Source organism: Delphinus delphis, chromosome 20, assembly GCF_949987515.2.
Source record: "Delphinus delphis chromosome 20, mDelDel1.2, whole genome shotgun sequence".
NCBI lineage: Eukaryota > Metazoa > Chordata > Mammalia > Artiodactyla > Delphinidae > Delphinus > Delphinus delphis.
Window position 1 is genome coordinate 15,489,548 of NC_082702.1, and position 26,190 is coordinate 15,515,737.

The 26,190-nt window shown below is 39.2% G+C and overlaps 1 protein-coding gene across 1 annotated transcript in view; it reads left to right on the forward strand.

Annotated features, from left to right (window-relative positions):
* Window positions 1–9: 9 nt before the first annotated feature.
* ZNF565 (zinc finger protein 565) overlaps window positions 10–26,190 on the forward strand; it is a 32,674-nt gene continuing 6,493 nt past the window's right edge. Inside the window, exons 1-6 of the mRNA XM_059999401.2 lie at window positions 10–142; window positions 4,603–4,772; window positions 11,703–11,795; window positions 19,846–19,919; window positions 23,435–23,561; window positions 24,219–24,314. Of these exons, the coding sequence (XP_059855384.1) occupies window positions 4,658–4,772; window positions 11,703–11,795; window positions 19,846–19,919; window positions 23,435–23,561; window positions 24,219–24,314 (505 nt within the window). The 5' untranslated portion in view covers window positions 10–142; window positions 4,603–4,657. The remainder of the gene's footprint in view (window positions 143–4,602; window positions 4,773–11,702; window positions 11,796–19,845; window positions 19,920–23,434; window positions 23,562–24,218; window positions 24,315–26,190) is intronic.

Below are 26,190 nucleotides of genomic sequence, written 5' to 3' on the forward strand. Positions count from 1 at the left end.
GGACGCCATCTTCTCTGTAGCTGGTCTGGCTCTGGACTACATTTCCCAGAGTCCACAGCGGCCCAGCGTTACGTCTCTCTTGACGTCGTGGCGAGGTCGTTAGCTTCGCAGGGCCCCGGACGCGACCACGGGGAGGCAGAAGGTGAGGGGTCTGGGAGTCCGGGGCGGGGACAGGGCGTGTCCAGAGAGCCTTGGGTTTTTGCGCGCTGGCGTGAGCGGGCTGAAAATGCACAATTCTGCATGTGTCTTTGTGTGTCATGGTGGTGAGTAGATTGTGCGACTGTGTGTGCCTTAGTGGGTGTGAGATTGTGGCTGTGTATAAAGCTGTGGAGGTGTCTATGATCGTGTTTCATTGTGTGTCCTCAGAGTGGATATGTGTTCGTGTGACATTGACCATTTGTTCAGCACCAAGTGTGTGGGTGTGAGGTGCCTCTGACTCCAGTACTCTGACAGATTTTGGCCCTGGACAGTGATAACCTCAGCCTTTCCCTGTAACACCGAAATTGGGCATGATGTCCAGTCTTCTCTGCTCTCCCTCCCCTGTGTGGGAGGGTCGGGCGATGACCCTTTAAAAATGCCCTGGTCCGTCATGATTGCTTTTCCTTGACTCTTCTCCAAGAGACGTATTGAGAAGAGAAGAAAAGAATTATTATTGAACATCCAAAAGCCAAGTTCTCCGTGTATCAGTTTTTCTTCTTTCCCTGAAACCCTTCTTATTATTCGTGATGTGTGTTAAAAAAAAATTTAGCCAAATAAATGTGAAGATTAATTGGCTTTATTCAACAATTCATGAATCAGCCAGCATCCCATCTACCAAGTAGAGAGAGACTCCAAGGAGTTGGACAAAATGGAAGGTTTTTATAGGCAGTAGGGAAGTGGTGCAAGGAAGTTATTAGCAAAAGAAAAGAAAGGATTGTTTTAGGCCGGGACATCTTTTAGGGGAAGGGAATGGCAGGGGTCTTATCATGCAGATTACCTCACTAGTGCTAATCAGGAAATTTCAGATTGATTGTTTAAAGAGCACATTTTCTTTTGTTTGTTTGTTTGTTGAGTTTTTATTTAGGAGCACATTTTCTTGAGAGAGATTGAAACTGGAATTGTCTTGTTTGCTGTTATGGGGGCACATGACCCCATTTGGGGCTTTTTTTTTTTTTAACACGTGCTTTTCCTTCCTTCTTCTGAAACTTCTTGCCTAACAAAGACACACACCACCACCCACCCCCAAGTGAACTGGTGTCCAGTGTTTGCCATGGAGTAAATTACTGAGTGCTATGGAGGTGAACTGAAAGGCCCATACCTTCCATACTCCCTATACACCTAATGTTAATCTAAATGTTTTTAAACTTTTCATTTTTAATTAGCTTTAGACTTAAAACTGTTGCAAAAATAGAATTCCCAAATACTCTTAACCCAGCTTCTCTATCAAAGCCAGGAGATTAACGCTGATAAATAACCAATCTACAAACCTTATTCAGATTTCATCAGTGTCCCTTAGTGTCCTGTTTCTGGACAAGGATCCAATCCAGGATCATATGTTGCAATTAAGTTGGTAACTCTCCTTAGTCTTCTTTTATCTGGAACGGTTACTCAATCTTTGTCTTTCATGACCTTGACACTTTTGAGATGAACTGGCCGTTTATTTTGTAAATTCTGCAATGTAGAATGTTCCTCAATTTGAGGTTGTCTGATACTTCCTCATAATTAAATTTGGATTATGCAGTTGAGGCAAGACTACCCCAGAAGTGATGTATTCTCAGTGCATCTTATCAGGAGACACATGAGATTAATTTGTCTCATTATTGGTGGTGTTAACTTTATTTGCCAGGTTTCTCCACAGCAAAGTCACTCTTTCCATTATAATTAATGTGTCTCAAGGAGAAATACTTTAGGTCTATAAAATTATGCTGTTTTTCATCCTACTTCCACCTACTACATCCATTGATAATTCCTGCCTGAAAATTTATTACCAGGTATTTGCCAAACGTTGATTTTTTTTTTCGGATTCTGTTATTCCTTCTACATTTATTAATTATAATTCTGTCACAAATAGATTTTCCTTCTCCCCATTTAATTGATTTACTAACTTATATAAGTATAGTCTGGATTTTTTAATACTATATGTTATAATCCATTACTATCACTATTTTATTGCTCGAATTGTCCCATATTTGGCCACTGGGAAACCCTTTGGATTGGTTCCTGTATCCTTTCAACATATCCCCTTTATTTATTTATTTATTTAGTACTTCTTTATTTTCCTGCACCACAGGATGTTCCAGGTTGATACTGTACTTTCCCAGCCTTAGTCCTGGAATCAGCAAATTTCCCAGGGATCACTGGCTCCTTTTATTAGAAAATTATATTTAGAAACCGAGATTAGATGTGCTCGTTGCTACTGGGATGTCTTTGCTTCTTGACTTTCTCAGATATGAAATATATGCATCTGTACCCACACATCTGTATCTATCTGTATGTATACCTATACAGATAATCCATGATGTCATATGATATCTCCAATTCCAGTTCAATACCACAGGGCTTCTTCTAGACATCTCCATTTCCTTTTCTGTAACTCCTTTCTCTGACAGTGAAAAACTCGGCTCTCATTAACCACAGTACATTTATTTATTTGCTCAGTCTTGTAGAAAGTAGTTCTAACACATATCCCCAAACCCCATATAGTTCTTTTTGTATTTAGTCTTACAGTTCATAGTAAAAATACAGTACCGCCCCCCCAAAAATAAAATAAATAAAAATACAGTTTTCCCTACACCCATCTGTATGGTAATATTACTCATTTGTAATATAGGTTCATTTGTTACTGTTTGTATTTTATTTGGGGCTCCCAAACACACATCCTGGTTGATTTTAATTATTTTTTGAGTATGTGAAACATTAACATGGTTCTGAAAGTTAGAATTAGACCAGAAGATCTACTCAGTTACTCCTCCATCATTCCTTCTCTCCCAATTCCATTCCCCCATTCTTTCCACACTGTGCCCAATCACCCATTATAGGTAACCAACCAATCTCAGTTTGTTGGGGGTTTTTATGGTTAAATATACATAACATAAAATTTACCATTTTAATTATGCTGTTCAGTAACATTAACTCCATTTGCCTTGTGCAGCCATCGCCACCATTCATCTCCAGAACTTTTTTCATCTTCAAAGACCGAAACTCTGTACCCATCAAACAATAATTCCCTTTGCCCCTTCCTCCAGCCCCTTGAAACCACCATTCTGCTTTTTACCTCTATGAATTAGAATATTCTAGGTACCTCACGTAAGTGGAATCATACAGTGTTTGTCCTTTTATGACTGACTTATTTCACTGAGCACAATATCTTCAGGATTCATCCATGTTGTAGCATATGTCAGAATTTCCTTCCTTTTTAAGTCTGAATAATTTTCCATTGTACATGTATACCACATTCTGTTTATTAATTTATCAGTGGGCACTTGGGTTGCTAACACCTTTTCGCTATTGTGAATAATGCTGCTCTGAACATGGGTTTTCGAATATCTGTTCATGTCCCTGCTTTCACTTCTTTGGAGTATATATCCAGAAGTTGAATTGCTGGATCACATGATATGTTTAATTTTTTGAGGAATCACCATACCATTTTCTACAACAGATGCACTATTTTACATTCCCACTGGCAGTGAACAAGGGTTCTGATTTCTTTACATCCTTGCCAATGCTTGTTATTTTCTGCTTTTTTTATAATAGCCATCCTAATGAGTGTGAAGTGGTATCTCATTATGGGTTTTGATTTGCATTCCTTTAATTATTAGTGATGTAGGAAATCTTTTCACGTTGTTTGTTGGCCATTTGTATATCTTTGGAGAAATATCCTTTGCCCCTCCCCCCCTTTTCTTTTGGCTGCACTGTGCAGCGTGCAGGATCTCAGTTCCCCGACCAGGAATTGAACCTGGGCCATGGCAGTGAAAGCCTGGAATCCTAACCACGAGGCCACCGGGGTTTGTTTGTTTTTTGTTGTTGTGTTCTAGGAGTTCTTTATATACTCTGAATAGTAATCCCTTATAAAACACATGATTTGCAAATATTCCCATTCCATGGATTGTACTTTCACTCTGTTGACAGTATCCTTTGATGCACAAAAGTTTTTTATTTTGATGAAGTCTACAACACATTTTTTTCTTTTGTTGCCTGTGCTTTCGTTGTCATATCCAAGAAATAATTGCTAAATCTAGTGTTATGAAGATTTTCCCCTATGTTTTCTTCTAAGAGTTTTATAGTTTTAGCTCTTATGTTTAGATCTTTGATCCATTTTGAGTTAATTTTTTAGTGTAGTATTAGGTACAGGTCCAACTTTATTCTTTTGCATGTGGATATCCAGTTTTCCCAGCACCATTTGTTGAAAAGACTGTCCTTTCCCCTATCAAATAGTCTTGACTCCATTGCTGAAAATTATTTGACCATATATGTGAGGATTTCTATTTCATTGGTCTAAATATCTGTCTTTTTGTTAGTACCACACTGTTTTTTGTTTGTTTGTTTGTTTGCTTTTTGTTTTGTTTTGTTCTTTTGCGGCACGCGGCCTCTCACTGTTGTGGCCTCTCCCGTTGCGGAGCACAGGCTCCGGACACGCAGGCTCAGCAGCCATGGCTCACGGGCCTAGCCGCTCCACGGCATGTGGGATCTTCCCGGACCAGGGGCACGAACCCACGTCCCCTGCATCGGCAGGCGGACTCTCAACCACTCCGCCACCAGGGAAGCCCACCACACTGTTTTGATTACCATCTTTGGTAAGTTTTGTAGTAACTTTTGAAATCAAGAATTGTGAGAGTAAGATTGTTTTGGCTATTTGGGGTCCCTTGAGATTCTGTGTGAATTTTAGGATGGATTTTTCCATTTTTTCAAAAAATCATTGGGGTTTTCATAAGGATTGCATTGAATCTGTATGTTACTTTAGGTAGTATTGCCATCTGTCTTGGTCAGCTCAAGCTTCCATAACAAAATACCATAGACTGGGTGGCTTAAACAACAGAAATTTATTTTCTCACAGTTATGGAGGTTGGAAGTCTGAGATCAAGGTGCCACCTTCTCACTGAGTCCTTGCATGGCAGAGAGAGAGTGAGCTCTCTGGTATCTCTTCTTATAGGGACACTACTGCTATCATATCAGGCCCCCACCCTTATGATGTCATTTAAATGTAATTACTTCCATAACGGCCCTATCTCCAAATACAGTGACATTAGGGGTTAGGGCTTCCAACATATGAATGGGGCGGGGAAGACACACACAATTCTAAGTCCATGACAGCATCTGAACAATATTAAGTATTCCAAGTCTTGAACACAGGATATCTTTCCATTTATTTATGTCTTCTTTCATTTCTTTCAGCAATCTTTGTAGTTATCAATGTGTTAAGTCTTTTGCTTCCTTAGTTTATTCCTAAGTATTTTGTTCTTTTTGATACTATCATAAATGGATTTGTTTTTTAAAATTTTCTTTTCTGATTGTTCATTGTTAGTCTATATAGAAATTCAACTGATTTTTGTGTGTTGATTTTGTATCCTGCAACTTTGCTGAATTCATTTTTTAGTTCTGACAGGGTTTGTTTGTGTGTGTGTGTGTGTGTGTGTGTGTGTGTGTAATCTCTAGGGTTTTCTATATATAAGATTATGTCATCTGTGAACAGAGATAAGTTTACTTCTTCTTTTCCAATTTGGATGCCTTTTATTTCTTTTTCTTGTGCAACTGCTCTGGCTAGGACTTCCAGTACTATGTTGATAGACATCTTTGCATACATATCCTTAAGGCCCTTTTTTACATCTTTTTTGTGTGTGAATTGTCCATCTCTTTTTCCTGTTTACTTTCATGGGGTTTTTTTGTTTGTTGTTTGTTTGTTTTTGTTTTTGGTGCTTTGTCACAATGTTTAAGAATTCTTTACACATTAGGAATATTAGTTCCTCATCTGTGTTGTATGGTGCAAGTATTTTCTTCCAGTTTGACAGTTGTCTTTTGACTTTGTTTATGGTGTTCTTTGTCGTTGAATATTTTTATTTTTATGTAGTCAAATTACCAATGTTTTCCTTTATTGCTTCTGGAGTTAGAAAGCCTTTCTCAATCTCAGGATTAAAGGGGAATTTACATGTGTTATCTTCTAATAACTGTATGATTTCATCTTTTACATCTAGCACCCTGATCCATTTGGAGTTTAATTTTGTGTATGGAATGGGGTATGGATTTAATTTTATATTTTCTAAATGGCTATCCAGTTTTCCCAGCACCATTTATTAAGAATTTTATCTTTGCCCCACTGACTTGAAATGCCATCTCCATCATATACTAAATGTCCATACATATTGATACTTGGTTCTATTTCTAGGCCTTCTGTTCTGTTCCACTGGTTGGTTTGTCTATTTATAGAGACTTTACAGTACATTTTAATGTCTAGTACAGCTAGTTTCCTGATGTTCCTTTTTTTATTGTCAAATTATTCAGTTTCTCCTTTATACCATTTATGCAGCAAAGGGCTCTGTTGGCATAGATCTACATCTTTTGGAGGGTTGTGATTTGTTGATTCATGAACAATGGCCCCTGCATAATTGTACACAGATACCCTGGATCATGTAACACTTGTTATTAATATTTTTGATTTTCACAGTCTGGGTTGATGAACAAGGCCTTCTGCTGTTCTGGCTTTTAGGAGTAAGAATGTGATTGGGACCTATATCAGAAGTCTAGATTCACAAATCTGGGATAAAAGTTTGTTTCAGTAACCAGATCTAATTTGATATGGGACATTTTAGGTTTGGGGTCTTAAATTTGTTTTCAGCCAAATCCATGTTGTTCTTTCGATAAGTTATGGAAAAAACAAAAAAAAAGAATATTAGCTAGTAGTACTTGGTGTTTGTAAATAAGTGGTTACAGCAGGGTTTTTAAAGAAGGTCCAGGCTCCCACCCTTAGACTTCAGGGCTCTGCAGACGCCATGAAATTTTATGCAGCTTTTGCAGATACTTTTTTTTTAAATACTTATTTATTTATTTATTTTGGCTGCGCTGGGTCTTAGTTGCAGCACGCGGGATCCTCACTGCGGCTTGCAGGCTCATAGTTGTGGCATCTTAGTTATGCCATTCGGGCCTCTTAGTTGTGGCATATGAACTCTTAGTTGTGGCATGCATCCCAGACCAGGGATTGAACCCGGGCCTCCTGCATTGGGAGCCGGAGTCTCAGCCACTGGACCACCAGGGAAGTCCTTGCAGATACTTATTTATTTGATTTTTTTCTTGAAAGGAGTTTTATGATTTCATAAGATTTTCAAAGAGATTCATGACCCTTAAAAATTTAGAACTGCAATCAAAGACAGTAGTGCCCGGTAATAATAACCTTTGAGATGTTGTGCAAAATTTGTGCCCAACAACAGGGAGTTAAAAGAGGAAGTTTCTATCACATATTACATTCATATGATGGAATATTATTCAGCTAATAAACATATGCTTACAGAGAGTTAACCAGAACAAGGAAAATACTGTAATGATACAACACTGAAAATGATGAATAAAAAAGTATTCAGGGCTTCCCTGGTGGCACAGTGGTTGAGAGTCCGCCTGCCGATGCGGGGGACACGGGTTCGTGCCCCGGTCCGGGAGGATCCCGCATGCCGCGGAGTGGCTGGGCCCGTGAGCCATGGCCGCTGAGCCTGCGCGTCCGGAGCCGGTGCTCCGCAACGGGAGAGGCCACAGCAGTGAGAGGCCCGCGTACCGCAAAAAAAAAAAAAAAAGTATTCAAATTTTGCAAAGATCCCATCCCCAAATTTTTTAATGGGTAATTTAATGGAGAAGAAACTGGCTACGTATCTGACACCATGCATTCTGCTTTGTGCTCACTGACTCACTTAAACTGGAAATTGCACTGTCTTGAAAATTGGTCATTCACAGGATGTTTTTGATAATGAAGCTATTTCAGTGCACCAGAGAATATGTTAAAGGACTGTTAAAGAACTTTTAGTTGTAATTTGTTTCAATCAGACTAATTTCCTTTTTTGTCCCTACTTGTGTTGTAGACATTGGCTCGATTGCTCATAATTTTTGTGCTGCCAGGAAAATAAATGTCAGCTACAACTCTAGTTATTTATTTTTGTTTAAGTGGAAAGTACTGTTATGTTTTTTATAATGAAATATATAAGCTTAATGCAAAAATTAGAAATTTTTCTTAAAATGTAATTCATCTAAAGATAAATATTCTTAATATTTGATGGATATATTTCAGGTATTTTTCTGTGGGATTTTTATTTATTATTTATTTATTTATTTATTTATTTATTTTTGCGGTATGCGGGCCTCTCACTGTTGTGGCCTCTCCCGTTGTGGAGCACCGGCTCCGGACGCGCAGGCTCAGCGGCCATGGCTCACGGGCCCAGCCGCTCCGCGGCATGTGGGATCTTCCTAGACCGGGGCACGAACCCGTGTTCCCTGCATTGGCAGGCGGCCTCTCAACCACTGCGCCACCAGGGAAGCCCTTTCTGTGGGATTTTATAGAGTGGTATCTCTTATATAAATTCTGTAACCTGCCTGCTTCATTTAATAATGCATTGACTGTGTAACAATTATATTTTAAAGTCACTATGTAGTATTTCATTATCGAGATGCACCTTAATTTATTCGCTTTACTGCCTACTAAAGAGCATTTATATTTCTATATTTTAATTGTGAAATTGTCCCAAAAGTACTCTTGTGCATACAACTTCATGTATTTTTATAATGAATTCCTTTGGGTCAGGCATTAGACATTTATTAAGAATTTGCAAATATGCAAAATCCTAATCTAGAGCTCAGGGAGAAAAAGTACTTTTAAAAAGTGAGAATCTCTGTTTTTAAATTACAAATAATGTAATGGGGGAGATAAAACTTGTATACAAATGTCCAAAGTAAAGGATGAAAAAGGGCACTAGTTTACCCTGATAGTATGCTATGAGAGTTCATAAGAGGAAGATATTTGTATGACCAGAGCTGTCATTGTCATGTCATGTCATATCTAAGTCAAACTGATCCCATAAGAAGTCTATGGAGGTGAACTGAGTCACCTATATTTCCTGCAATTTTCATTCTAATCATCAGAAATCCAAAGTATGGGGACTTTCCTGGAAGTCCAGTGGTTAAGACTTCGCCTTCCAATGCAGGGGGTACAAGTTCGATCCCTGGTTGGGGAGCTAAGATCCCACATGCCTCATGGCCAAAAAACCCAAAACATAAAACAGAAGTACTATTGTAACAAATTCAATAAAGACTTTAAAAATGGTCCACATCAAAAAAGTCTTTAAAAAAAAAAGTGTTCAAAAGAAATACAAAGTATGACCAGTGGAGCAAGATGATTCTATAGCTGTTCAGAGAACACTGAGGCAAATAGGGCAGGTGCAGAAACATAATAAACCTATCTGGCGAGAAGTGCTGAAAGGAAGCATCATTTATACACAGGACTTGGCCTGAATGACTTTTAGTTCTCTTCCAGGCAGGTCTCCAGCACACATAAATGTAGTTACCAAATCAAGAAGTTTGCAACAATTGGGAGCTGACAAGCAAAAACAACAAAAGCCATTCTGTGAAAAAGAACTGTTTTTAGAATATCCTGAGCTATTATTTCATGTTCAAAGGAAGGTTGTTTAAAATAAAGTATTTCCTTTTTCATCTGCCGTTTGGGAGTAGCTTATACTTAACAGAACTTTAAAATATGCATTTAAAAATTAATGCGTGGTTATTGAAAAACTACACTTAAGCAAAACTAAGAAAATTGACGATCACAACCCAGAAATAACCAAAGTAATCTTTAAGGATAAAACTTCCCAGATACGTTCAGTCTGATTTGTCTGTCTATATTGTCTATGTTAATATATACATGTATTTTACAAATAAGACCATATGATGCCCAGTTGTTTTGTAATCTAACCATATCTTGAACATTTTCTATGTTATTAACTACTTAATTACTACTAAATTTGTGAGTACTGAGAATTGCTGTTTTATAGAAATCTTTAATTTATTTAATATGCTGTTGTCTGACTCAGAATCTTGAACATTGCCTGAGAATGTACATACCTCTCAGTGTATTGATTTTGGGTTGATGTTTAGACTGGATGTTTACATCCATAAAGCTCAATACAACATTTAAAAATATGACATATAGGAAAAGTTTCAAGTTACATCAGAAATTCACTTAGTTAAATATCAGAGTCATGTAAATATTTTGACAAACGTATAGATTGGCCTGTCAACAAAAGGGATGTGCAGATGTTCATGGTGCTAAAGGAGGCCATGTTACTGCACACAAAGCAACTAATTATTAATATCTATAATAACTGGTGATCGGGAAGTGATGTTTTAAGAAATTTTCATCTTTTTTTTTCTTTTTGTCTGCGTTGGGTCTCCATTGCTGCGTGCGGGCCTTCTGTAGTAGGGGCAAGCGGGGGCTACTCTTCATTGCGGCGTGTAGGCCTCTCATTGCAGTGGCTTCTCCTGTTGTGAAGCACGGGCTCTAGCCTCGCGGGCTTCAGTAGTTGTGGCGCGCAGGCTCAGTAGTTTTGGCTCATGGGCTCTAGAGCGCAGGCTCATTAGTTGTGGTGCACAGGCTTAGTTGCTCCGTGGCATGTGGGATCTTCCCAGACCGGGGTTCATACCCGTGTCCCCTGCATTGGCAGGCGGATTCGTAACCACTGCACAACCAGGGAAGTCCCAGAAATTTTCATCTTAATACAATAGTTTATTATTTATATGTAGGTGTTTCTTGTGTTTAATTATGTTTAGAAATTATTTGGGGGCTTTGTGTTAAAATGTGACTCATTATATTTTTCACATTTTAAATATTGGGAGAGAGGCTCCTGGTTAGAGTTTTTACTCAGAATGATTGCTTTTTCAGGAACAGATTGCTAATGTTAAGGTGAAGATATCTATATATATCTACTTCTCATGAGCTGTCAAGTTCTCGCACTCCCCCGGCCCAAGCCTTGTGTGATGTGGGATCCATGCCCTCTGAAAAATAAGAATGTCTGTCAATTTAGGAACAGGGAAAATCCAGGGATGTAACTGCAAGCTTCACTGGGTGGTGTGTAGATGGCTGAACTTTGCTTAGAAGGATTTGTACAAAGATTTGATGATAGAGATCTAAAGGAGCATGATTTTGCTGGATCAAGAACAACTTGTCCCCTAACTCATAATCTGCCTTTTTAGGGCCTTTTGTTTCACATTGTGGGTTTGTGAAAAATCCCTTTGAGATGTATAGAGTTGGAAATGCACAGCTCTGCTCTGTTATTTCTGAAGTTTCCTCTGACTTTTTAAAAATTATTCTGTCTTGTATTGACCAAGGCCGCAAGTCTGAATTTTTATTTAGTCAGAGTATAGCTGAATTAGCATATTAGTTAGGACAGGTTGTTATGCTGTGGTAGCAAACAACCCCCAAATCTCAGTGGTTTACAAAATAACTTTTTAATTTTTGCTCATTATGCATCAGCATAGGCAGGGTCCCAGACTAAAGGAGACTCCACCATCCTGTAGCTGTACCATCTGAAACACACAGCCTCCTTGGCCACCACATCAGCAATAGAAAGATTAGAGAATTATGTGGTCTGGATTATGTGGAAGACTGGATACTTGAAAAACTGGATAATGGTGAGACATTAGTAATTAAATTAGTAATGTCTACCACACTGGCTAAGACCCATTTCTTTTTCTGTGTATAGGAAGTTGCTTCTGTAAATTAGGTGTGAATTCTTTTTGGAGCAAGGAAGACATCCTGGACTGTGGAAAGAGGTTAACAAGAGGCCTGTGCACAGGTGAGTGAGGAGACTAAGGAAACAGAAAGCCTTTTATATGAAAGCTCACCTCCTCTGTGGGAAGTCAGTTACTGTTTGAGAACACACCCCTCAAAGGCTCTAGAACTATGGAGAAGATCAAGCTCCTTCAGCATACAAGTTCCCAGAGGCACTTTACTGTCACTCGTATCACTCCATTCGTATTTTCTTTTATAATCTATCCTGCCCCGTGAGGAGGAAGGAATTAATTGTGTTATTTATGATGATAAAACATATGCTTAAGGGAAAACTTGAAAACACAGGAAAACAGGGACTTCCCTGACGGTTCAGTGGTTGAGACCCCATGCTTCCAATGCAGGGGGCGCAGGTTCCATCCCTGGTCAGGGAACTAAGATCCTACATGCAGCGTGGTATGGCCAAAAAAAAAAAAAGAAAAGAAAAGAAAAAAAAATACAGAATGGGCTTCCCTGGTGGCGCAGTGGTTGAGAGTCCGCCTGCCGATGCAGGGGACACGGGTTCGTGCCCTGGTCCGGGAAGATCCCACATGCCGCGGAGCGGCTGGGCCCGTGAGCCATGGCCGCTGAGCCTGTGCGTCCGGAGCCTGTGCTCCGCAACGGGAGAGGCCACAACAGTGAGAGGCCCAAGTACCGAAAAAAAAAAAAAAAAAATATATATATATATATATATATATATACACAGAAAAACAGATTCCCCCATAATTATACACCTAGAGACAAATGTAAAAATTTAATTGAAAATCCTTTCAATCCATTTTCTATGCATACACATATGCATGTATATATGCATGTATATATTTTTCCTATAAAAATAAGATTACATATACTGTTTTATTATCTACCTTATTCACCCAAAGTTGTTTAACATCTTAACATCAGCAAAGATATGTTTTTATGGCAACAATGTTTCCATTTTATGGATACACTATATTTTGTAGGATATTTAAATTCTCTCCAAGTTGTTTCCATCGTCAGCAGTGTCTCCATCATACACCCCACATTCATCTTTTGGATAGAGTCTCAGATATAGAAGTACTTCATCAGAGGATATACATGGTTTAATTTCTGCTAACATTGCCTTGTTGCAAGTTTATACCAGCTATAATCTACTGTGTGTGTCCATTTCCTCACATCATGCTCTTGTGACGTGTCATCAGTCTTTTAAAAATCTGCCAAATTGATAACTGTAAAATGTTATTTCCTTATTGCTTTAACGTACACTCCCTTCATTACTAGTGAAGTTTTAAAACTCTTGATAGGTTGAGGAGCCACTTTATTATCTAGTGAGTTGCCCATGCATATCCTTTGCTCATTTATCTAAAATTATTGCTTTTTTCTGAAAATTTAATTTAAATTTTTAAAAATTTATTTATTTATTTATTTTTGGCTGCGTTGGGTCCTTGTTGCTGCGTGCGGGCTTTCTCTAGTTGCAGTGAGCAGGGGCTACTCTTCGTTGCAGTGCACGAGCTTCTCATTGCAGTGGCTTCTCTTGTTGCGGAACACAGGCTCTAGGCACACGGGCTTCAGTAGTTGTGGCTCGCAGGCTCTAGAGCGCAGGCTAAGTAGTTGTGGTGCACGGGCTTAGTTGCTCTGCGGCATGTGGGATCTTCCCGGCCCAGCGCTCAAACCCATGTCTCCAGCATTGGCAGGCAGATTCTTAACCACTGTGCCACCAGGGAAGCCCTGAAAATTTAATTTTAAAAGCACTATCCAATAAGAATTTTTGTTGTTTATCTGACTTGTGAGTTAAAGTTTTTTTTTTTCATTTTATCATTTGCCTTTTCATTTTGATTTTAGTATTTTGGGCTAGAGTTTTTAAAATCTCAAATATAAGTTTTTTCTTTGTATTTTTCTGCCTTGTATGTTATGTGTTCACAAAATATAAATACATTATATTTGTCTGAAGTACATTTACAGATATTTTATTTTTATATTAAATATTTTATCAAGTTAGAACTTCTTTTTGGCTTATGGTACAACCACAAAAAATAGGCTGAGAAATTGCTACTTTGATAAACTCTTAAGGTTTCCATTGTGATCTTGTACATTCATTGGAGAGTTTGAGTGCCTCCCATGTAGTATTTTATGTCCTGAGGAATTAATAATGAACAAAACCAACAAGATCCCTGCTTTTAAGTTTAGTGGGAAGAGTCAAATAATTGACAAGCAAATATATAATGTAATGTATAGTAGCACTGAGAGCTAGAAGGAAAAATAAAGCAGGGAAGGCTAAAGTGAATGACAAAGGGTAATATTTTAATAGTTTGGTCATAGAGGTGAAGTTTAAGCAGAAACCTTCGTGGAGGGAGCAAGTGAGCTCTATGACTATCTTGAGGAGGAGCATTCCGGAAGGAATATACAAAGCCTCCAAAGGGAACATGGCTGGTATTATGTGGTGCATTCTAAATAGTCCATGGACATTTAAGAATAATATCTTATTGGTAAGTGAAAATTTTAGGATTGTTACCAGGATGCATCCACATGGCCCTTTGTGAATTTTTATAAGCTCTCAGGGATTCTTTCTAATATAAAGATTCAAGTATTTTATTTCCTCCAGAAAACACGCTTATTATTAACTTTTATTCACTTTTCCTCCCGCTGTTCTGTTTTATTCTCCACTTTTACGTATATTTTAGGTCTTCTGTATCTCTCTTCCATATCTCTGACCTTTGTTTTCAGAATTCATTTCTTCTGTGTCTTTTTCTCCTCTGAATTCTGAGATGTTCTAGGCTTTTCCCTCCTGATTTCTAATGTATCTGGTGCCTTCTTGTCTAATAATTCTTAAAAGAAACTATTACTTGTCAGAATTGTCTCCTGTGACAAAGCCCTTATAAAAGATTTCAGTTTCCTTCTCCCATTAACCCATAACTCTCTTAATTGGGGAATTTATTGTTCATTTCCCTCATTAATGGCAATAACCACAGGGAGACAGTTTATGCTGATGGAAACTTTCATGGGCAATAAAATACAACACTTGGGTTCATATCCCACTCAGTGTGGCCTTGGGTCAATATCATAACCTCTCAGGCCTTCTAGCTTCTCTTATGTATAATGTGAGAAATAAAATCAACTTTATTTAACTAACAGGGTAGTTATAAAATTAAAACTAAATGAAAGTGTATATGAATGGCACTGCATCACCTCACCCTAGAATCCTGGGGATCATTCCTGTACTTATGTACTCTACCTTCCCTAGTTATGAACGAACTACCTGTGATCTTCTGTAATTCAGCCCCCAATACTTGGGTGCTGGTTCCTATCCCCTCTCTCCTGCTCAAGGTCATTGCTCCTGTGCAGTTGTCTCCTATGTCCCTGCATTATTCGTTTTTCTCTACTGGGTTATTCCCATCACTATAAACCATGCTGTAATCTCTCCCACATTCAAAACAAACAACCGTTCCTGGATTCCATATCCATTTCTAGCTCTATTTCTCTACTCTTTTCAACAGAACTCCTTGAAAGGGATGGCTCTTCTGTCTCCACTTCCTTTCCTTCCATTTTCTCTTATAAATGTATTTATTTATTTATTTTTGGCTGTGCTGGGTCTTCGTTGCTGTGTGCAGGCTTTCCCTCGTTGCAGCAAGTGGGGGCTACTCTTTGTTGCAGTGCTTGGGCTTCTCACTGCGGTGGCTTCTCTTTGTTGCGGGGCACAGGCTCTAGGCGGGCGGGCTTCAGTAGTTGTGGTACGCTGGCTCAGTAGTTGTGGCTCACCGGCTCTAGAGTGTAGGCTCAGTAGTTGTGGCACACGGGCTTAGTTGCTCCGCGCCATGTGGGATCTTCCCAGACCAGGGCTCCAAACCCATGTCCTCTGCATTGGCAGGTGGATTCTTAACCACTACACCACCAGGGAAGTCCCACCTTCCATTTTCTCTTGAACTCACTCCAGCCAAGGTTTTGTGTCCTCCACTCTAGAGAATCCACTTTTGTTGAGACTTCTAATGATTTCTCTAATGCCAGATCCAATGGACAGTTCTCGTTCCTCATACCACTTGACCTATTGGTAGCATTTGACAGTTGTTCTCACCTTCCTTCTTGGTATACTTTCTTCACTGGGCTTTCAGTGAAGCCCCAATTCTCTTTTTTTCCTTCTATTCCACTGATGTTTCCTTTTCAGACTCCTTTCTTTCTTTTTTCCTTTTCATCTCCCTGTTCTCTAACCGTTGGAGCCCCTCAGGCTCAGGCTTTGGACCGTTTTTCTTCCTTACCTTTAATCACTCTGTAGGGAATCTTACCTAGTATCAGAGCTTCAAATATCAACTGAACATCAGTAACTTCCAGTTTTATATTCCTACATTTGGACTTCCTCTGAACTCCCAGATCTAATGTCTAATGGACATCTGGCATTTCCACTTAGACATATAATAATCAGCTCAAGTATTAAGGTAAAACAGAATTCATAATTGGTCCATCCAAACCCGCTCCTCTCATAGTCCATTGTGTTAAAAAATGGCAACTTCATACCTCTAGTTGCTCAAGCCAAAAACCCTAGCATCATCTTGGCCTCTTTTTTTTTCTTTTATACCTAAAATCAGTAAATCCTGTCAGCTCTTCCTACAGAGAATATCTGGAATCTGATCAGTTCTTGTCACCTCCCCCATGACCATACCACCCTAAGGCAAGCCCCTCAACCCCTTGCCAGGGTTACTGCAGTAACCTTCTCAGTTCCCCCCACTTCCCTGCTTCCCCCCCTTGTCCTCTTAGTCCATTTTCCATGAGTGATCCTTTTAAATGTAAATCAGATTATGCCATTCCTTGGTTTGAAGTGTTTCATTGGCTTCCTGTCTTACTCAAGAGTAAAAACCAACGTTCTTACACAAGGCCCACAAGCCCTGTGTGATCCAGCTTCCATCTACCTCTCTGGCCCTCATTTTCTCACTCACCCCATTCCAGCCACTCTAGTCTCCTTCCTCTTTGTTGTTAAAGCCTGCTCTTGCCTAGAGGCTTTTGCATTTGTTGGTCCCTCTGCTAGGACTGTGCTTCCCCTAGATTTCTGTGTCGATGAAAAGCCTTCTTAGACCACCCTTCATTTCCCCATCTCCTTAATCTTTTTATTTTCCTCTATAGAACTTTGACTCCTTTACATATAAATAGGAATATCAATGTCAGTATATCAATATTTGTTATTGTCTCCTTCCATTAGAATGTGAGATCCGCTGGGACAGACTGGATTTGCTATCTTCCTTACACATAGAACCATGCCAACTGAGTTGGGAACTCAGTAAATATGAAAGAATTCCTGACTCCTTTTTCTCTCTGCATCCATATCCAATCAGATACCAGAACCAGTTGATTTTACTTCTCTGACACCTTGAATTCATCCCCTTCATCCTCATTTCTACTATCACTATCTTGGGTCAGGCCCTTTGCTTGGGAAAGTACAGGCACCTTTCAGCTGATCTCCCTGACTCCAATTTTACTCCTCTCCACTAAAATAATCTGGCTATATTGGCCCTTTCACTTCCTTTTTTAAATTCTTCAGTAGCCTTCCATTCATTAATGGGTGAAAACCAAACTTGTATATATTCAGTCAGTATTCATTGGTCACCTTTATACTTCAGTCACTGTGGCCCGTACTATTTACAGTGATGATGAGACCTGGTCCTCATAGTTAATGTCATAAGCATTATCTTCCTCTAGATTCTAGAATTAATTAGATTTAAATGCAGATTAACTAAAATTAAATTAAAAATTCAGTTGCTCGGTCATACCAGCCACATTTCAAATGCTTAGTAGCCACATGTGGCTAATGGCTACATTATTGACAGTACAAGATGTGACGATTTCCATCATCACAAAGGTTCTATAAGACAGCACTGGTCTAATCCTTGCCCCAAACTGTACAAGTCTTTCCCAGTTATTCTCTGCAATCCAAACACACCGTCTACTTTTGGTCCACTGTTTTTGCCACTGCTCTTCACTTTGCTCAGAATGCTCTTCTGTCCCTTTTCTGCCTATTAATATCCTCTGATTTTAGGCCCCAAATCATATTCTGTAACTTACAGGAAATTCTCCTTGACACCAGCCCCCAATGATTTAACTAGTCTTCCTTCTGACGGCAGCCCTCCCCACCATGGGAACTCAGCAAGGCAGTCTGGCTGCTTACTTCACTATTGGAATTATTTCCCGCTGTTGCCAATGGAAATCAAAGAAAATGGATGTGACGTCTCTGCAGGTGGACGGCAGTAAGAGGGGCTTATTTAACTTGCTTCTCAGTGCAACTTGATAGGAGAATACAACATCTTAAAGTTGCATATGTGTAGCACTAGTGTTTCTTTTTAAATAGTTGGGGGAAAATGACCTAGAAAACCAAATTGCAGCTTGGTAGCCAAAATTAACTCTTGATTTATTTGTCCTTTGTGTGTAAAATGTCCTACTATTCCATGCGTCTGACTTCCTCACGTATCTGTTGATCAGTTTTGGTTCTTCTTAGTACTATTGAGATCTATCCAGTTGATACCAATGGCCTTAGCGGCGGCAGCCTCTGGAATAACTCCTTACACCTTTCTGGCCTGCATTTCTCTAGACTTCACTCTCCAGGGAGGAGTTTTCTTTTCTTACTTTATGACTCTCTTGCACACCATATGCACTAAGGATTCTGGAAACTTCTAGCATGACTGCAAAGTGGCCAAGAGAATAAAGTACCTGATGATAAATCACAGTATTAAAAAAAAAAAAAAAGCATGGGTGCTCCTTGCACCTGTAATTAGAACCAGCCTTACTACCTTCCTTAAAAAACACATATATATGGAATTTAAGAAAAGAAAAAAAAAATGTCATGAAAAACCTAGGGGTGAAACAGGAATAAAGACACAGACTTACTAGAGAATGGACTTGAGGCTATGGGGAGGGGGAAGGGTAAACGGTGACAAAGCGATAAAGAGGCATGGACATATATACACTACCAAACGTAAGGTAGATAGCTAGTGGGAAGCAGCCACATAGCACAGGGAGATCAGCTCGGTGCTTTGTGACCGCCTGGAGGGGTGGGATAGGGAGGGTGGGAGGGAGGGAGACGCAAGCGGGAAGAGATATGGGAACATATGTATATACATAACTGATTCATTTTGTTGTGAAGCTGAAACTAACATACCACTTTAAAGCAATTATACTAAATAAAGATGTAAAAAAATAAATAAATAAATGAAAAACAAAAACAAAAACAAAAAAAACCCCTGAGTTCTCATTATCTTAAAGTAGGCCGTTCTCCACCAGCCTCAGCAGTTGTCAGCCAGAGAGGAAGTGATGTTCTTCAGGAAAGCAGTAGAGAGGGCTTATGTGGAAAATAAGGATTGCTGGGCCAAGAAGCTTCTAGAAATTGAGTTCCCACTCAGGTAAATACTCTGGATGTGCAGGTATGCTTGTAAGATGCCTGTATTACTGTGGTTTTTTTGCTCCTGTCTGATAAGTCCAGCTGGGGCTGGAGGCTTTGACGAAGCCTCTCATATGGATGGCGTGGCCCTTTTTGAACTTAGAAGGCGAATGTAGAGCCGGGGAGGTACCCAAGCGGTTTTGCCTGTTGAACCCAGAGAAGCTGGAAAACTTTGTTTAAGGGTTGTCTTTTTTACAAGGTTTGGCCTACACAGGTATGCTCTGCTCCTAGCCTGTAGGTACCGTCCTCATCTTTAAGGGGTAAAGTCTGAGTGAGTCTGAGTTGTGATCCTCCTTGCTGCAGCTGCAAAGGAAGGTCTGCTTGGTACAGCTAGCTGGGAGCTGTCTAGGCCTCATCTAGGGTGTACATTAGCATCAACAAGGTAGGGACTGTCCCAGCCAGAATCCCTCCTGCTAACGTGCTTGGATTCTATGTCAGTGCCGAAGCACATCTGCCTTGAATCCATCTTTCAGTTTCCTTATGGTTTAGGAAGGGGCTGGGTTTTGTTAACTCAATAGTTCTTGGCATTAGTGTTGTGTGGTGGGACAAGGGGAGAGCAAAGGAAGCAGAGCAGGGACCCTGGAAGTACAGTTGTTTTAAGCTCATCTATTTAGGCGTGCTGAGGCAAGCTCGGTTTATGAGATTTGCCCCTTCTCCCCCTACTCTGTTTTTTTTTTTTTTTCAGGACTCTGCACTTGTTCAAGAGAAGAATCTAAAGAAATCCAAGCAGGACAGGTAGTTCTAAAAGCCATGACCCAGGTAAGTTGAAGTTTCCTCTATCCTTGAAATAATATCAACATTTGTGTTCTTTATCCTGAGACTTCCCTGTCTGGCTGAGCCCCATTCAGTAACCTGCTCCCAGTTCCTCCATTGCAGAGAATGGGCAATGATGCCTCACCTCCCTTTGTGGCCCTCTCTTCTCCAAGTGTTCACATACGTGCACAATGTTCTTACCAGAGCACCAATGGAGCAGAAATATATTCTCCTGAGAGAAATTTGAGAGCCGTCCTTATCAGAACCATGGTTGAATAGAGCCAAAGATAAGATAACTTTGATCTTTTCCATTAACCCAAGTAGTTTCCTTTTTTCCTTCTATTTTAAAATATCACCCCCCTTTAAAAATCATAAAACATTTCACAGTATTGAAAAATACATACAAAAACGTGTCTATAACATATATATGTTATAAAGAATAATAAAATGAGTTGATATATTTGTTTAATGTACCATCTAAGCAACCCTTATCCCTTCCCACATCCCTTCACATATCGTATTACCACCTCACCAATGTTAATGACTACTTTTAATTTTGCGTTCGTTAGCACTTTGATTCTTATAATTTACCATATATGAATGCCTGCTGAACAGTATACTGTTGAGTTTTTCATTTTTAAATTTGATGTACAGTTGTCATATTCTCTATATTTTTTACCATATTTTTTCACTCAACACAATGTGATTTCAAGTTATTCACGTTAAATTGTGTAGCACTAGGTCAGCAGTTCTTAAAGTGTGGTCCAGGAAGACTTTGAGACCCTTTCAGGAGGTCTAGGGGTCAAAATTACTTTTATAATAATAATACTAACGCATTATTTGCCTTTTTCACTCACAACTCTAATGAGTGTACAGTGGAGTTTCCCAGAAGCTATATGAAATGTGTTATCCCAACAGATTGGGAAGTTCCCTGGTGACCTAGTGGTTAGGATTCCTGGCTTTCCCTGCTGTGGCCTGGGTTCCGTCCCTGGGTGGAGAACTGAGATTCCGCAAGCCGCGTGGTGCAGCCAAAAAGTAAAATTAAATTAAATTAAATTAAATTAAGTTGGCCAACAGATTGAATACAGAAGATGTGAAAATCTAACTCTTTCATTCAGCCAGTCATTAAAGAGATTTGCAAAAATGTAAAACAGTGCTACTAAACTTATTTTATTTTGACAAAGTTATTTTTCATAAAATGTGTGTTATTTATGTTAACAGGTTTATTATTATTTGAATAAATTAATAATTTTTAAAATTTATCTCTTTTAATTTCTAATGTGGTATATATTGATAGATTTAACCAGCATTAATGAAAGTCTTCAATAACGTTAACAGCTTTATTTGTTTATTTATTTATTGTACATATGTATAATTCACATACAATGAAATACACCCATGTAAGTATATAGTTCAGTGCTTTTCTAGTATATTTGCAGAGCTGTGCAACCATCAGCACAAACCATTTTAAAACATTTACATCACTGCCAAAAAAAATCCTGTTTGCATTAGCCGTCACTCCCAAATTCCCCTCCTCATCCCCCGACAACCACTAATTTACTTTGTCTCTATGGAATTGCCTTTTCTGGACTTTTAATATAAATGGAATCATTGAATATTTGATCTTTTGTGTGTAACTTTTTTCACTTAACATAATGTTTTCAAGCTTCCGTGATGTAGCATGTATCAGTATTTTGTTCATTTTTATACCAAACAATATTCCATGGATATGTATAGACCACATTTGGTTCAGCAATTCATCAGTCTGTGGACATTTGAGTTGCTTCTACTTTTTGGCTATCATGAATAATGCTGCTATAAGCATTGGTATATACCAATGTTTTTAGGTAGACATATGTTTTCATTTCTGTATACTTAGGAGTGGAATTTCTGGGTATTGTTAAAAACCCTATGTTTAACATTTTGAGGACCTGTCAAAACTGTTTTCCAAAGTGGCTACCCCATTTTACATTCCTACCAGCAACGTAAGAGAGTTCCAGTTTCTCCACATCTTCACCAATATGTGTTATTTGGGAGTTTTGTTTTTTGTTTTGTTTTGTTTTCATAATAGCCACCCCAGTGGATGTGAAATGGCATCTTATTGTGGTTTTGATTTGCATTTCCCTAATGATTAGTGATGTTGAACATCTTTTCATGTGCTTATTGGCCATTTGTATATTTTCTTTGGAGAAATCTCTTCAAATTCTTTGGCTGGTTCATAATTAGGTTGTCTTTTTTATTACTGAGTTGTGAGAGTTTTTATATATTCTGGATTCAAGTCCCTTATCAGATAAACAATTTGCACATATTTTCTCCCAGTTTTGTGGGTTGGAATTTCACTTTCTTGATGAAATTATTTGCAGAACAAAAGCTTTAAATTTTGATGAAGTTTATTTTATCTTCTTGTTCTTTTTGTTTCTTTTTTGTGTCTGGTGCCATATCTAAGAAACCCCTGCCTGACCAAGGCTGTGAAGATATACTCCTATGTTTTCTTCTAAGAGTTTTATGGTTTTAGCTTTTACATTTAGATCTACAATTATTTTGAGTTAATTTTTATATATAGTGTGATGTGGGGTCCAACTTCATTCTTTGCATATGGATATCTACTTATTCCAGCACTATTTGTTAAAGACTAATCTTTTCCCATGAAATTATCTTGGCTAGTTTAATTTAATATGTGGTAGTCCTTAGGGAGCTGGTAGAAGATGCCTTTCTTCAGAGAGGTTTTGCAGCTAGGAGTATTCTCAAATTCGGCACACTTTAATTTTTCTCCTGGGGTTTCCCCCAGCTGCATGAATTTCAACCTCACTAAAAATGAGACAACCAGTCATTATGTGCTTCCTAAGGGGATGCTATAGGAAGTACACAGTACAACCTCTGACATATTTATGTCCCCTAAAAAATATGGAAGTAGAGAAATATGTTAAACTATACCATGAAGATATGATCAGCCAAATCCAGAATATGGGAAATGCTACTGATTCAAATGTTTGTTTAATGAATAAACAGCAATAAAAATTTTTAAAGGGTCTGTGGGTGCTATAAGAGATTTGAGAGACTTTAGGAAATCTATAAACTAATTGCAAGGGGTGGATTTTGTTTGAATCCTGATTTGAACAAACCTACTGTCAAAAATCACTTTTGAGAAAATTGGGGCAATCTGAAACTTGATCTGGTTATTAGGAAATTATTGTTAATTTTATTAAGTGTGATAGTGATATTCTGGTTATTATGCCTTTTTTAAAAAGCCTAATCTGTTAGATACTAAAGTATTTGTGGGTGAAATACTATAATGTTTGGTATGTGGGATTTGCCTCAAAATATACCAGGGGTAAAAAATGGAAAGGAAGACCTAAAACAAGATTTGCAAGGTCTTGTTAAGTTACCGAAGCAGAGTGATGGATTCATGGGGGCTCATTATACTATTCTCTGTACTTCTGTGTATTTTGAAAATTTTTGTAATCAATTTAAAAACTAAAAGTCATTTCATTTACTAGTAGTGCATGGGTTTATTGTTTCAGGGATTGGTGACATTTAGGGATGTGGCCATAGAGTTCTCTCAGGAAGAATGGAAGTGCCTGGAACCTGCCCAGAAGGACTTGTACAAGGATGTAACTTTGGAGAACTTCAGTAACTTGGTCTCACTAGGTAAGGACATTGTATAATACAGGGCCAGCCAGGAAACAAGGCTCCCAGGGACTACAACAGTGGGAGGCTGTTACCACCTTCGGCTGGAGGGGGTAAAGAGAGGAAACACTGCCACCGGAAGATAGTGAGAGCTAGAGCCATGGAGAAGGGCCAGCTGGTAGCCACTGTAGCTACCTCCAGAACTCCTGGGTCAAAGGAGGGAGCGAGAGGGATAAGAAATATCCTGAACTGTCTTCCAGTCCACTGATGCTTTCCATCTACCAAACCCAATGAGATATGATAGGACCAGGGTAATACAGTCCTTACAGATAAGCTGTCTGGGGCACAGCTAGGCACATAGCAGGGCCAAGAGTAGCGAGGAATGGATTGGGGAGAGGGAGAGGGCAAATGGAGAATAAAATTTCTGGTTTCTTCATGGTGAATTTCTGGGAAGACTTACAAGTTTCTGGCTAAGTTTCTGTTCTCTGTCTTCAAGGGAATTGTTCTGTGCTTTGTTGAAGTGGAAATGGGTAGTGCCATTGGCACCTCCACCTTCCCATCCTTTGGACAACCTTCACACCTTCCCTTATGTAATTGCCTCTCTTCCTTAGCAACCAAGAGACTGGGTTTGAATTTGGAAACAGCACGATCATGCCCCATTTCTTTTCCTATAAACAGGACTTTCCCTTTCTAAGCCCGATGTCATCTCCTTACTGGAGCAAGGGAAAGAACCCTGGATGGTTGTAAATGATATGACAGGACCATGGTGCCCAGGTGAGTGAGGGCTGATCCAATGGGGGGAGGTCACTGGGAATAATAGCCCAGCAGGTGAGTCAACTCGTAACAGTAACTTGAGTTATTGTCAGGAAACTCCCTCAAAGCCCTACCAAAAACTGAGGAATAAAAGCCTGAGACGTGAAGCCATGAAGAACAAAGACCTTGCCAGCATCAGCTTCCAAGGGAACCTTGCCTTTATCCCCATTAATTCCTCTCTGTTCTTTCTTCTCTTATGTTTTCTTCTCATTTCAAAAAGGAATGTGCCCCTTTCCGGTGGCAGCTATTTTACCTGGAGTTTGGATCCTTTTTTCTGCAAGGGTCTTCATTCCTTAAAAAGTATTTATTTTCTTAAAACAGCTTTTCACTTCACCTAATTCAGCAATTCATTTATTCTCTTAACTTTTGAGAGGTAAGGATGTGTAGTGGCTGAAGGAATACTCTGGAATCAGATCTTCTTTTTTTTTTTTTTAAATTTATTTGGCTGCATCGGGTCTTAGTTGCGGCATGTGGGATCTTTCGTTATGGCGCGCAGGCTTCTCCCTAGTTGTGGTCTGTGGGCTGCAGAGTGTGAGGGCTCAGTAGTTGCAGTGCATGGGCTTAGTTGCCACGCAGCATGTGGGATCTTAGTTCCCCAACCAGGGATTGAACCTGCGTCCCCTGCATTGGGAGGCGGATGCTTAACCACTGGACCACCAGGGAAGTCCCTGGAATCAGGTTTTCTGAGTTCAAATCCTGGCTCTGCCACTTACTAGATCTGTGAGTTTAAGTAAGTTACTTAAATTCTCTGTGCTTCAGTTTTCTCCTCTGAAAATGGGATTAAAAATAGTGCCTTCCTGGGGCTTCCCTGGTGGCGCAGTGGTTGAGAGTCCGCCTGCCGATGCAGGGGACACGGGTTCGTGCCCCGGTCCGGGAGGATCCCACATGCCACCGAGCAGCTAGGCCCGTGAGCCATGGCCACTGAGCCTGCGCGTCCGGAGCCTGTGCTCCGCAACGGGAGAGCCCACAACAGTGAGAGGCCCGCGTACCGCAAAAAAAAAAAAAAAAAAAAGTGCCTTCCTCATGTAGTTAGTGTGGCTTTTTTATGAGTTAGTATGTGAAAATGCCCAGAACAATGCCAGGCAATAGTGACCACTAAAAAAATGTTAGTAAGTATTTGTAACTGGCTCTTGCTGGACAGAAATGGAGCCTTTGAATACTTAGTTATGTTACTACCTCATGACTTCTCTGTATTGTTGTCATTTATTTTCATCTGGGATCATTTTTTCTCTATCTGAAGAACACCCTTAATATTTCCTTTTGTGTAGGTCTGCTGTTGACAAATGCTATCAGCTTTTGACCACATGAAAATGTCTTTATTCTACCTTTTTTCTTGTAGGATATTTTCACTGAGTATGGAATTCTGTGTTGGCAAGAATCTTCTCTCAGCCCAAAGAAGAACTCATTCCACTGCCTTTTCTCTTCCAATGTTGTCATTAAGTCAACTTGTTCCAATTTTGGAAAATGTTCCACATATATTTAAAACTAGTGTCCTTTGGGGCATTCACCTCTTTAACTATAACCGTTTTGATTATGTGATTTAGAGTCTGTATGTCCTTTTAACTTTCTCTGTACTTCCACTGTCAAATTCTGAGAGCTCTTAATTGTATTATATATTTTGCTACTACATATTACATTTTTATAAAGATGAAATATAGATCCTTGTTGCAAATTGTATTTTTATCAGTACAGTCCATCCTTCATTTTGCCACAGTGGCATTTAACCTTGAATTCTATTTTTTCTGATATTAGTATAAAATGCCCTGTTTTTGTTAGTTTAAAAAATTATGGTGTATCTTTGCTTATCCTTTTTTAAAAATTATTGCCATTTTAAGTG